This window comes from Littorina saxatilis, linkage group LG17 (assembly GCF_037325665.1).
Source record: "Littorina saxatilis isolate snail1 linkage group LG17, US_GU_Lsax_2.0, whole genome shotgun sequence".
Classification (NCBI taxonomy): Eukaryota; Metazoa; Mollusca; class Gastropoda; order Littorinimorpha; family Littorinidae; genus Littorina; species Littorina saxatilis.
This window is the reverse complement of record NC_090261.1, coordinates 16,346,744-16,361,239: the sequence shown is the minus strand read 5'-3', so window position 1 is coordinate 16,361,239 and position 14,496 is coordinate 16,346,744. Positions and strand designations below refer to the sequence as shown.

The following is a 14,496-nucleotide window of genomic DNA, read 5'->3' as shown; positions in this document are numbered from 1 at the left end:
TTGTGGTATTTTATCAAATATTTTTGATAAAAATAAAAATTAAAAATAGTTGTATACATCAATTGTTACAAAATAAGGAACGTATTTACTTAAATTGCGATAAAACTTTATCTTTAGCGTTGTATGGGATAGACGGATGTTAACAGGTGAACTGTGGGAAAAGTGGCAACCCGCCATTGTTGATCATCACGTTTAGCTCAGAAATTCAACTAACTTTGTCGTCAAATTTGTGAAGATCTGATCGCACATTTTGTCACATGGCTTTGTAGTTACAACATTATTGCGAGCCTGTCACAAAAGGTATATTCTTATTTAACAGTAGCATATAAGCCCATTCACAATGTTTATTCCACAAGATTATGTCTGCTGTAGTTTGTCACACTCACTGTCTCACACACACTACGTACAGTCATATTCACACAACTACATTTTGCACACACAACTGTAAAACGGTCTTATATATGTTGAAGTCGACATTTGAGAAGTAATATATCTTTCGATCAGCCGAGAGAGCGTTTTCTTAAAGTATGTCGTGGAACAGAAATGTATATTCACCGATTTGTAAAGCTCCTACTCCTAGTCCAATCGTTACATCGTACTTCGTACAACAAGATTCAAATCATTTCCAATAAGTCAACATTGATATTGTTGTGTGTGTGAAAAATAAAGCTCATACTTGTGGTGGGTGGGTGTGGTGGAACCATAGGCCAATGTTGAAAAATTCATGGAAACTGTCATACAACTTAAAATAGTCATAATCGCCAGCATAGCCACAGGAACCCAGTCTCACCCTCGGGTGATAGTGGCATGGTTTTCACTTTCAGATTGTTGGTACCTGGCTGCAAATTATTGAAAACATATTCAGAGGAAAGAAAATATATGGCGAAAGACAGTTTAAAAAAAAAATTCTGCACCCTATGGCTATGCTTCTGCTACAGGTGCCATATATTCTTATGTAACTTTTTTGTCTGTTTATAGATGGATGGTTCAAGCGGTACTGGTACTGGCCATAACCGTGGTGTGACAGGCCCCATCAGTCTTACAGAACCCAAGCCCTTGGACAATGAGCTGACACAAAAGCTTGAGGAGTCCATGATTCCACATGGCGTCTTTGAGAGTGAAGCAGAGCTGGCACACAGGTACAACTACAAACTGAAGATGGTTGCTTTTGTAAAGAGTGGAGAGGTCCAGTCATGTCTTGTGAAATGTTTTCAGCATGTTACTCAACTTACCGTTAGACTGACAGGAACTGGGAAAGTGAGTGGTGATCTGATTTTTTTCGACCGAAGTTGCCTTGTCAGGGATGTTGCTACATATTCATACCTATAGGACAAATGTTCTAGCTCTTCAGCATGAATAGGCAGGGGTCGACACTAACTTATTTGGCCTGGGGCCACACTGGCCCCAGAGATGGAAATTGCTGGGGCGGAAAACAAAAATCTGGGGCCCACTCTCAGTATTCACGTGCGGCAATGCATTGTCTGTTTTTCTTCATTGTACTGAAGCCAGGGAAATTCTTTCAACCATTTGACATTGAAATTACGACAGCGCTTCGCGCTTTTGGCTGCATCAGTCTCCTTTTTACATTTAGTCAAGTTTTGACTAAATGTTTTAACGTAGAGGGGGTAATCGAGACGAGGGCCGTGGTGTATGTGCGTGTGTGTGTGTACAGTGTGTGTGTCTGTCTGTGTGTGTGTGTAGAGCGATTCAGACTAAACTACTGGACCGATCTTTATGAAATTTGACATGAGAGTTCCTGGGTATGATATCCCCATACGTTTTTTTCATTTTTTTGATAAATGTCTTTGATGACGCAGGGTTCGTACAGAGTCCTTGAACCCTGGAAAACTCCTTGAAAATTGGAAAACCTTTTCCAGGCCTTGAAAAGTGCTTGAAAATAGAGTTTTGTTAAATAGTCATTGAAAAGTACTTGATTTTTCCAAATTGTTGCCTATACATTTCGTCAGCAGCTTGTCTTATTTAAAAAAAAAATGCAACCCCCTTTGTTTTCGTCAAATACAGTACACACATTTTGGGAGAATAAAAGATCGAGTGAAAACGAAAGCAGACGAACTAACTATTACTAGTCACCCGTAGTTGCTTCCCTTCCCGGAAGTTGGCAATGGAAACAACTACGGAATGACTTGGTGCTTTGCATTAAATTGGGGAAAATCATGTCCTTGAAAAGCATTTATTTGGTCCTGGAAATGTCCTTGAAAACTCCTTGAATTGTATCAGCTCTGCCCTGCAGGAACCCTGATGACGTCATATCCGGCTTTTCGTGAAAGTTGAGGCGGCACTGTCACGCCCTCATTTTTCAACCAAATTGGTTGAAATTTTGGTCAAGTAATCTTCGATGAAGCCCGGACTTCGGTATTGCATTTCAGCTTGGTGGCTTAAAAATTAGTTAATGACTTTGGTCATTAAAAATCTGAAAATTGTAAAAAAAAAAATTTTTTTTAGAAACGATCTAAATTTACATTCATCGTATTCTCCATCATTTGCTGATTCCAAAAACATATAAATATGTTATATTTGGATTAAAAACATGCTCTCAAAATTAAATATATAAAAATTAATATGAAAATTAGATTTTCGAAATCAATTTAAAAACACTTTCATCTTATTCCTTGTCGGTTCCTGATTCCAAAAACATATAGATATGATATGTTTGGATTAAAAACACGCTCAGAAAGTTAAAACAAAGAGAAGCGTGCTATCCTTCTGAGCGCAACTGCTACCCCGCTCTTCTTGTCAATTTCACTGTCTTTGCCGTGAGCGGGTGACTGACGATGCTACTAGTATGCGGTCTTGCTGCGTTGCATTGCGTTCAGTTTCATTCTGTGAGTTCGACAGCTACTTGACTAAATGTTGTATTTTCGCCTTACGCGACTTGTTACATTTAGTCAAGTTTTGACTAAATGTTTTAACATAGAGGGGGGAATCGAGACGAGGGTCGTGGTGTATGTGTGTGTGTCTGTCTGTCTGTCTGTGTGTGTGTGTAGAGCGATTCAGACTAAACTACTGGGCCGATCTTTATGAAATTTGACATGAGAGTTCCTGGGTATGATATCCCCGGACGTTTTTTTCATTTTTTCGATAAATACGTTTGATGACGTCATATCCGGCTTTTTGTAAAAGTTGAGGCGGCACTGTCACACCCTCATTTTTCAATCAAATTGATTGAAATTTTGGCAAAGCAATCTTCGACGAAGCCCGGGGTTTGGTATTGCATTTCAGCTTGGTGGCTTAAAAACTAATGAGTGAGTTTGGTCATTAAAAATCGGAAACTTGTAATTAAAAATATTTTTTTATTAAACGATCCAAAAACTATTTCATCTGATTCCTTGTCGGTTCCTGATTCCAAAAACATATAGATATGATATGTTTGGATTAAAAACACGCTCAGAAAGTTAAAAATATAAAAATTATGATTAAAATTAAATTTCCGAAATCGTTTTAAAAACTATTTCATCTGATTCCTTGTCGGTTCCTGATTCCAAAAACATATAGATATGATATGTTTGGATTAAAAACACGCTCAGAAAGTTAAAACGAAGAGAGGTACAGTAAAGCTTGCTATGAAGCACAGCGCAATCGCTACCGCGCCAAACAGGCTCGTCACTTTCACTGCCTTTTGCACTAGCGGCGGACTACGTTCAGTTTCATTCTGTGAGTTCCACAGCTTGACTAAATGTAGTAATTTCGCCTTACGCGACTTGTTTACATTTAGTCAAGTTTTGACTAAATGTTTTAACATAGATGATAGAGGGGGGAATCGAGACGAGGGTCGTGGTGTATGTGTGTGTGTGTGTGTGTGTGTGTCTGTCTGTGTGTGTGTGTAGAGCGATTCAGACTAAACTACTGGGCTGATCTTTATGAAATTTGACATGAGAGTTCCTGGGTATGATATCCCCGGACGTTTTTTTCATTTTTTCGATAAATACCTTTGATGACGTCATATCCGGCTTTTTGTAAAAGTTGAGGCGGCACTGTCACACCCTCATTTTTCAATTAAATTGATTGAAATTTTGGCAAAGCAATCTTCGACGAAGGCCGGGGTTTGGTATTGCATTTCAGCTTGGTGGCTTAAAAACTAATGAGTGAGTTTGGTCATTAAAAATCGGAAACTTTGAATTAAAATTATTTTTTTATTAAACGATCCAAAAACAATTTCATCTTATTCTTCGTCATTTTCTGATTCCAAAAACATATACATATGTTATATTTGGATTAAAAACAAGCTCTGAAAATTAAAAATATAAAAATTATGATCAAAATTAAATTTCCGAAATCGTTTTAAAAACTATTTCATCTTATTCCTTGTCGGTTCCTGATTCCAAAAACATATACATATGATATGTTTGGATTAAAAACACGCTCAGAAAGTTAAAACGAAGAGAGGTACAGTAAAGCACAGCGCAATCGCTACCGCGCCAAACAGGCTCGTCACTTTCACTGCCTTTTGCACTAGCGGCGGACTACGTTCAGTTTCATTCTGTGAGTTCCACAGCTTGACTAAATGTAGTAATTTCGCCTTACGCGACTTGTTTGTTTCACTCCACCCTGTTCTTCATCTTCATTTCCATGTCTTTTTACACGAGGGATGTGTCGCCACATTTTGCGTTTGGCATTTGAAGGCGATACTTATCTCTCACGCTAAAGAGCGCAATCTGGGAGTTATTTCCCTTGCGGCATTGTCCTTCGACGATTTCAATGGTTTTTTTCTTGACTGCGGCATTGATGGTAACGCAAATTTCAGTGACGACTTTGACTGGCGATTTTTAGTGATTGGCTCTGGCATTAGAATTTTCGGTTTTTCATTGTTGGAATTTATCCTGGGGCGGAGTGGGCCCCAAGCTTCGGCAATGTTTGGGGCAGAACACAAAACTCTGGGGCGTTCCGCCCCCCGCCCCCGGTAGTGTCGAACCCTGATAGGACATTTGACCGCTTTCAGAAATTTCAATAGGACGTCAGAATTGTTTCATTTTCAAGAATGACGCTCGCCATGTTACCCCCTGTTTTTGACCCTAATGTAGCACAAGATACCGTTGAATCACCAAACGTGTTCAGCTTTTGTTGAACTTTGGCAGGCTTTATTTTATTTTTCGGTGGCATAACTCAGTGCGCTTCGTCAAAATGTCTCGAACTGAAAGCAAAAGCAGACGCAAGACTCAGTCAGTGGGAGTTGTCTCCCATACTCCTAACTTTAATGTGCTGCAGACGGGTGTCGCCCAAACGCAAGATCCGCATTGCACAACTTCAGTGTACCTGTACACGAGAGTGCTTTGTGGCTTTTTGAAAATGTGTATCTTGAAAGGAACATAAACGAATATCGCGCTGTCCGAAGGAATTGAGTTCTTATCGGACAATGCCAGCGCTCAGTTCAAAACGGTAGGACATCTGACCGCCATGCGGCAAGATGTCCAATGTGAATCGGACATTTAAGCCTCTAAATCGGTCTATGTCCGATGTCCGACGCCTAACAACATCCCTGCCTTGTAAAAGTGAATTCAGCAGTTTACTAAGTTTCATGAGATTAAATGCATGCTAGCCATAATGATATTAATATTACTGAGCAAAAACAGTAGATATTACATATCATTGTGTGAATTATCCTTGTTTTACACTTGCACTACAGTACAGTTTGCTACAAACAAATACAATGTTTTGCAGTGTGAGTGGATAGATGAGCTCATTAAAGTTTTAAGTTATTTAACTCTGAATTTTCAATGAGTGTTGTGAAAATGTCATGAAATGAATATTATATCAATAGATGATAAAAAAACAACTATAAAATTTATGGAATTTAGAAATTCATGATTTCTGACAGTGGCAGTTCCATTAAATAAATTGTTTTAGCAACTCTTTATTTATTTGATATAAATTAATTCATCCCTTTTTTTTACTCTTCCAGGATGGAAGTGCTTGCTCGCATCAATGAGCTCGTGAGAGATTGGATTAAAGATGTCAGCAGGCAAAAGGTAATAAAAAAAGGGACAGAGGCATCATAATTTAATATGTTGTACACTAGTAAAGTTGTATGGATTGTTTGTTACTACATGATAACTGTATTTACATTTTTTAAGAAGATTTTGTTCTAGATGTATTCAGTTTTATGCAAAGATTGACAGTAAATTGACACCATCTCCTATGCAGTTTCCATGATATGGGAAATAACTCCATCAGTTTCAAACTTTAAAAAATCATAGCAAAGTGACCACAGCAAGGTTAGTGACATTGTAAACGCTCAAACCTTGCAGGAAGGGTTTAGAATCACAATCACAGATATGAGTCAGAGTGCACTGTCTCATGCTTTCTTTCTTCGCTGTAACTGTCAGTAACTGTATTACTGAGTTAACTCAGACTCAGCGTCTGGAGCTTGTTTTTCCAATGACTTATTTAGTTATTAGCTAAAGAATGGTTGAATTTATGAAGCATTAATAGTAATATGCAGAAATCATATTGATGTCTGTAGTGATAGTGATTCCGTGATACATCTGCAAGCCAAAAAATGTTTTATTTCTTTTTCAGAACAATATACCTGAAAGCAAAATCAGCACATTTGGTGGCAAAGTGTTCACATTTGGTTCTTACAGGCTTGGAGTTCACAAAAAAGGTAACATGAGTTTAGCTTTGCTGAGCTTGACTCAAGCCTTTTGGTTCATTTTTTTAAGAGAATGATAAAAGATTTGAGGATGGAATAGAAATAGTGGAGAAAGTCACTTTCTATTCTCAGGTGCTGGGCGATTGGCACTTACCTTCCTTTGTATCTAACTTTTCTAAGATCTCTCATTTAAGGTTCAAAGATCCAAGGAGAGTTTGCATGGCTGAGAATATGCGGAAGGTGTTAAACTTAAAGTTAAACACACATCAAAATGTGAAAACTCTTTTTTGTAAAAGTCCCTCTTGTCAGGCCGTTTTAGGTCTAGTACTGTTAAAATTTGTAGCACTATCAACCTTTACTTATATGCTGTAACATAGCATTGTTAGGCTAAGTGAACAGAATTAGTGTGCTGATAGGGATAGAAATGTGCTGAATCCATAGACCAAAAACAAAATGTCTGAATTCACAAGCATTCTCAGACCACCAGTTTAAACTCCTGAAGTGCGCTATTCTGTGTGTAATTTAAATTCATGGTTATTGCATTGTTACAGGTGCTGATATTGATACCTTGTGTGTGGCTCCAAGGCATGTAGAGCGCACAGACTTTTTCAAATCCTTCTTGGAACTGATGAAGGCACAGCCCGAGGTCAAAGAATTACGGGTAAGATTTCCTGATTAATTTATTACCAAATGTAATATTACATACAACTGTACAAGTTATTTTGTCTTTTTTTTCTGATGTTTTGTTTTCATAGAACAGTATTGCAGTCACACATGTACTTTATTCTGTAATTGTTTCACTAGATTAAATTAATCAAATGAAAATTTACTACATCAGTCCCTCATGAATGAACACCCTTGGGCCATAGCAAACCTGTCCGTACATTGCGGGTGGCTGGTCACGGGAGGGGTGACACCCCTCTCCCCCTGCCCCATACACTCACATAGAGACTCGCAAACAAACTGATTGAGTCTATGCTAGCCACATCTAGTGGCTCTAATTCTAAACGATAACATAAGACTTTGAAAGGTTCTGTAAAAATAATGTTTATGATTGATGTTAAAAGAATAAATAAACAAATCCTCAAGGCAGTGAGCGCACTCACCATGCACTGACTGACAACTGAACTTTGGAAGATTACACTTCTTTATTACCTCCAGCGCTCTTTCACTTCCAGCTGACACCAGCACCCCATTGCATGAGTCTAGCCAGCTACCCCCTCCCCCAAAAGGTGTTTAGTTTGCATGAAAATAAGGTGTTGAAAATTATCAGTGGAACGGATATCTGTTTTATCATATAGACCTTGAACAGGATGTTTGTGTAAGTATGCTGCATATGAATAGGTTTACTTACAAGGAATGCAAATGTGTAGTGATTGTTGCTTTTGTTTCTCAACAGGCAGTGGAAGAAGCATTTGTACCAGTGATCAAGATGACATATGATGGGATAGAAGTGAGTTGATTTTCACACACATTCAGTGTCATTTGATTTCATTTGAATTGGATTGTGTCTTGGTGGTTGTGCGTTTGAAAAAATCTTTACAGCAAAATGTAACTGAAAGTGTAAGATATTTGCCTCCTATGAGTATGATCCAGACCCCAGTCAAATCTGGTGGTATAAATTCCTAGCTAGACACTGGTAAGTTTTTGAGTCACTTGAGAAAAAGTGACTCTATGTAATCGGTCAGTGTTAGTCTGTCCGGCCGGCCGGCCAGCCGTCCGGCCGGCCGTCCGTAGACACCACCTTAACGTTGGACTTTTCTCGGAAACTATCAAAGCGATCGGGCTCATATTTTGTTTAGTCGTGACCTCCAATGACCTCTACACTTTAACGATGGTTTCGTTGACCTTTGACCTTTTTCAAGGTCACAGGTCAGCGTCAAAGGAAAAATTAGACATTTTATATCTTTGACAAAGTTCATCGGATGTGATTGAAACTTTGTAGGATTATTCTTTACATCAAAGTATTTACATCTGTAGCCTTTTACGAACGTTATCAGAAAAACAAGGGAGATAACTAGCCTTTTCTGTTCGGCAACACACAACTTAACGTTGGGCTTTTCTCGGAAACTATAAAAGTGACCGGGCTCAAATTTTATGTGAACGTGACTCATTGTGTTGTGAATAGCAATTTCTTCCTGTCCATCTGATGCCTCATATAATATTCAGAACTGCGAAAGTGACTCGATCGAGCGTTTGCTCTTCTTGTTAGGAAATGCGATGCTTTATGTCTTGTCTGCTGTTGATAAATACCTTGCATGATTTCAGCTTGATATGCTGTTTGCAAGACTTGCCCTGCCCCAAATTCCAGAAGACATAGATCTGCGCCAGGAGAGTCACCTGAAGAACTTGGATGAGAAAAGCGTCAGAAGTCTCAACGGTATATATTAATACTATCATTGATAGCACAACAGCAGAGTAGTAGAGGTTACATGCCAAGTCTCAGTGATTATCAAAAATAATGGTCGAAGTTAGCGGATCATGAAAAATGCGAGCTTCAGCGAGCTTTTTCATGACCGCGAACTGAGACCATTATTTTTAATAATCACTGAGACGAGGTATGTAACCTCTTTATTCCTCCTTTCTTCAGTTATTCAAAGAAAAGAGGAGGTTTTTTGCGAAAGTTTGATCGAATCCAAATCACTCAACCAGTCTACCTGCGCTGGCGATGGAATAATGCGCGGTTGTATAGTTCAGGGAAAATCAATCAATTCTGTTAACACTTCTTGTCAGTTTCCCTGTTTTGGACTAAAATCAAGTACACAGTTATGTTGTTATTCTGCTGTGCCGGTAAAGGCAGATAGTGTGTGTTCTTGTCATGTTTTGGTATCGCTTAGGAAATGTTCTTTCTTTCAATGGGACAAGCAGACGAACTTTTGCACCCGTGTTCCAACGTTAAAAACTGTATGAAGTTCCGTTTTCTGGGGCAAAATAGTGTATGAAACCGCTGTATGTTCTTTAAATTGATGCGATGTGTGCATTTGGTTGCGTGTGATCTGTTTATAAAATGAAATATTTTCGAAAACTAACCGTCGGATTGCAGTCTCTTGTCCAAGCAACTCAGTTCAGAAAATTTGGAAGGGGAACTACTCTTGTCGTACGAGAGTTACTTGCCTTGGGAGTTTGCGTGCACTCACAAGAGATCTAAAGCGAGTTTCTCTGCACTGATCGTTAGATTTGGATTTAGAAAACAACCAAACTCATAGATTTTATATGGAGATTAATGTGTTCAAGCCTGTAGTTGCCAGTTTAAATGCAGTATGTTTGTATTGTTTGGTCTAGAGATGTATATTTCGTACATTGGAGCGTTCGGAACTTTTCAATCGCTAAAGTAGTTCCCTGAAAGTCTAACTCATCAACCTGTGAGCTATCGAGGATTCAGGCCCGTTGTTGGGTAAGTGATTTTGGTTGTTACCGAAAAATAACTAGCCCTACAAGTTTACAGAGAGAAAGAAGCAGAGGGGGGAATAAAGATTGTTAGCATGCCATAAATGATTATATTACACACCTTACCATGCTGAAATGAGTGTACTGTTAAAAAGTAGTGCAGAGCTACATGTAAATGCTCCATGGCATGGTGAACCATTGTTGTGAATGTGATTGCACACAAGCATTTTTTGCAGTTGTTCGTTTTCTTTTTTGTCTATGAAGAGCTGTAATAAAGTACTATGTGTGACCAAGCAGTATGTAAGTTTCAGCTGTCCTTCCTAGTCAAGCAGTATGTAAGAAATGTTAAGTCATTTGTACTGGAAACTTGCATTCTCCCAGTAAGGTAATACATTGTACTACGTTGCAAGCCCCTGGAGCAAATTTTTGATTAGTGCTTTTGTGAACAAGAAACAATTGACAAGTGGCTCTATCCCATCTCCCCCCTTCCCTCCGTCGCGATATAACCTTGAATGGTTAAAAATGACGTTAAACACCAAATATAGAAAGAAAGAAAGCTGTCCTTCCATGACATGGATACCTTGATCTACTAAACAAAGGGAAGTAACGATGAAAAAGCGAGGCTCTCTGCCTCACCTGGTTATTTTTCATAGATTCTTTTGTTAATTAGATAGGCTGATGATGTTTTGTGTGAAAGATTCTCACACAACATGTTGCACCTCTTACAACTGACGTTGTTTTTCTGGGTGTGTTACAGGCTGTCGAGTGACGGATGAGATTCTGTATTTGGTTCCCAACAAAGAAAACTTCCGCATGACCCTCCGTGCTATAAAACTGTGGGCCCAAAGTAAGAAGATGATTGTTATTTGTATTTGTGTAGCAATATTTGGTTTGTTTTCTTTTTTCAGTGTTATTATTATGTTATTACAGAGGAGAGCTGTTTACCACATTCTTAAATATTTTTAAAATAATTATGATACAGGTGAATGTCTATGTGTGTGTTATTTTGAAGATGCGTACTGTACCTACACATGTAAAGTTAAAGTAATTAATGGTGCAAACTATTCAAAGAGAGGAAATCAGTATTGGCGTTAACCGGAAATTACCGGTATTTTACCGGTTGAAACGAAAAACCTACCAGTTGATTTTAGAACTACCGGGGTTTTTTCGCCGGTAAAACAACAAAAAAACAGTACTCTGAGTTGGATTCTTACTGGTTTCAATGACCAGCCTACCGTTTTTTTCTGGACTGTTTGCATTATAAAAGTTTGCGTACCGGATTGAAAAAATACTAGCGCCATCACTGGGAAATTATGCATCTGTAGGAAGTTGATTAATGCCAATGCACACTGTGATACAAAAATGTACCAATTTTATGTGGAGATTAACAAAAACCACCTGCAATCCATAGAAGAATGACCCTTGTAAATTGTACTGGGAGTAAAAATCAGTCCCTTCTGATTTTATGTCTGCGGCACAAATTGAAAAATGTCAGTTGATTTTATGTCAAGCAGGATTTCAAATAATCTCAGCAGTAAAGCATGTGTCTGTGTATGAGCATGGAGACCAGTAAATTAACTAAAATGTATTTTGCAGAGAAAGGAGTATACTCCAATGTGTTGGGTTACCTTGGAGGTGTGTCCTGGGCAATGCTGGTAGCAAGGGTGTGTCAGTTGTATCCCAACGCTGCTCCCGCCACTCTGGTGCACAGATTCTTTCTCGTCCTGTCAAAATGGTGAGTGGCTTCTTTATTCATTGCTTTGATAGCATGTTATTCACTAAAGTCACAAAAAGCTGTTTGGCAACAAATCACACACATAGGAAAATACTCTTGAGCCCCCCCCAACAAAGAAGAAAGAAAGTGGAAAGATACATAATCTGCATGATTGGTTCACGCTGATGAAGAGGCGTTAAGAAGGTATTTTGCAGATGTTCCATCTCGTGGTTTAAGCGTGTTTTTATTAATTTTCTTGTATACACATTTTAAACAGTAACAACATTAAGAACGTTAACAAGCAGACTGCTTATGGACACGTTCTAAAACTGATAATCAATACACATTCTGATAACAAGACATGACGAACAAGTGATAACTTCAACCCTTTTCTTACAAAATATTTCATAATATTTTATACAAACAAAGAGAGAGAGAGAGAAATGAATTGAATTGAATTGAACTGACTTGAATTGAACTTTATTTAACAAGGATTAAGATTTAAGGCTACGCCTTTTCTTACAATCTGTCCTTGGGACCATAGACACACAATGATATACAGTGGAACCCCTCTCTAACGACCTTGAAAATGTTGACAAAAATCGGTCGTGATGGATGGAGGTCCTTACAGAGGGAGGGGGCGGGGTCAGGGGGCCACAAAGAAAGTCAGATTTTCTTAAAAAAAGAAAACAGAGAAGTTTGAGTTGCTGACGACCGTTTCCTCAAGCAAACTGCTTCGATTTCATGTTTGACATTGTCCATGGTGTCCACCAGTTCTGGTGCATGTACTACCCTGGCCAAGTTTCCTCTCAAGACATCAAAGAGACCACCCCATAGGTTAAACTCCCCATAGGTTAAACTCGGTCACTGACCCGGGTGCAGGAAGTGTTTCCTCTCTCAGATATGAAAGGGGAACCACCTCTCATAGCTAAAACTGGGTCAATGACCTCTGGGAAGAAGGTCAGTGTCTATAAGTAGCATTGCCACATCGCCCAGCGTCAACTGAGGACACAGTGAAAAGGCACTTTTTTTCACTTTGAGTGAAAAATAATTGGCATAATTGATGTTTGTGAGTCACACATTATGTATCAAATGAAAAAGGAATGAATAAAGAAATGATTCAAAAACAAAGTTTACTGTATGAAATTAATAAAAGACGTGTTTTGGAATATTTTGAGTGTGAAAGTGCGTGTTCGTCTTCGCGGCCATTTTCGCGTCACTCTTAGCAGACGACCAGTTCATTTCAAACTGCTGGGAATACCGTAATTTTCATTGGAGGGCTGTGATATTTTGCAACCAATCAGAGAAAGCCTTACATCTTTCCCATGCAGAAAACCGCGACCCACCGGAAGCTACATCTCCGTCAGCATGACGGTGAATATTACTCGTGTGAGTTTCACTAAAATTTGGTCTGAAAACTTCCATCGGCATACACGGTTCAAAGGCAGTTTATAAAACATTAACTTCTGTTTCATTTAAGCCAAAAATCAAAAGAATCGAGCAAGAAATGACTTATTCCCAACGATTATGCTGCGCAAAACTGGACCCGAAAAATGCGAAACTCGGCCGATCAAAAGCCTGAAGAGGTTGCGATCTCGGCTCGCTCAAAGCAAAGTGATTTCGAACTAAAATGACCATATCTCGCGAACTACTGCACCGATTTAAATAAAACAAATTGCTATGTGCTCAGAATTTTGATCTCTTTAAAATGGTGTGTTTCTTGTCATTCAACCATTAATTTCAAAATTTCATGTCATTGCCACAGCAATCAGTCTATGTCCCATGTATTTAGCTACTAGCTTTGTCCTCAAATGACGCCCAAAATTTCTCAACTAAAATGACCATATCTCGAGAACTACTGCACCGATTTAAATAAAACAAATTGCTATGTGCTCAGAATTTTGATCTCTTTAAAATGGTGTGTTTCTTGTCATTCAACCATTAATTTCAAAATTTCATGTGTCATTGCTAATATAAACAAGGCCACCCAGCTATCACAATGGACCTGCCTTTGATCTCGCACACATTGGAAAATTCTTTTTTCTGGCAGCCAGGAACCAATCCCAAATCTTTTCATTTACGTCAGAGTATGTTGTCTTCTGCCGCTTTGATCTTTGATCGCATTCGATCGGCATTGTCACCACTTTCCCACCTTTTCAGAATGTTTTCTTTGTCTTGGATAATTCTTTGAATTTTCGATTTTCCAACATCAAGACTTTTTGCAATCGCGATGGCAGTTTCTCCCTTTTTGTGTCTGTTCACAACATTCACTCGATTTTCGAGAGTTAAATATTTTATTTTATTGTAGACGCCATGTCGATCTCCACTGCTCTTCTGTCCAAAGACTGTCTATTCTGACTGAGTTGAACGGTGTATGTTGGTCACCTGAGTTTGTTTTCTCGATGATTGGTTTGTGATGTTTATTCAGCCCACCCAACCATCACACCTCTCAGCCCGGTTATAACTGGTTTGTCAGTGATGCGTTACGCTGACTGAGAGTCTTGGCTTTGTCTGACAAAGTCGTTACACAAGCTGTTAGGTCGGTCCTTAGACGTTAGAGCGGGGTGGTCGCTACACTGGTGACAACTATATAAGGAAACACATCGGTTAAAAAAATAAAAGGGTCGTTGTGGCGGGGTAGTCGTTAGAGAGGGGGGTCCTTGTGAGGGGTTCCACTGTAATTAAAAAATTAAAAATTAAAACGTTAAAAGGTTAACCAACAAAAGGAGGTCGGAAAACTTTAGCACGTGATGATAAAGATGAAGATGATGATGATTGATGATGATGA

The 14,496-nt window shown here is 38.8% G+C and overlaps 1 protein-coding gene across 1 annotated transcript in view; it reads left to right on the top strand.

Annotated features, from left to right (window-relative positions):
* Nucleotides 1–162: 162 nt before the first annotated feature.
* Nucleotides 163–14,496, top strand: part of LOC138953961 (poly(A) polymerase beta-like) — a gene marked incomplete in the record, with an annotated part of 24,906 nt that continues 10,572 nt past the window's right edge. The window contains 9 exon segments of the mRNA XM_070325979.1: nucleotides 163–300; nucleotides 979–1,139; nucleotides 5,918–5,984; nucleotides 6,535–6,619; nucleotides 7,159–7,268; nucleotides 8,007–8,060; nucleotides 8,876–8,987; nucleotides 10,752–10,841; nucleotides 11,591–11,729. Coding sequence (XP_070182080.1) covers nucleotides 979–1,139; nucleotides 5,918–5,984; nucleotides 6,535–6,619; nucleotides 7,159–7,268; nucleotides 8,007–8,060; nucleotides 8,876–8,987; nucleotides 10,752–10,841; nucleotides 11,591–11,729 — 818 coding nt within the window.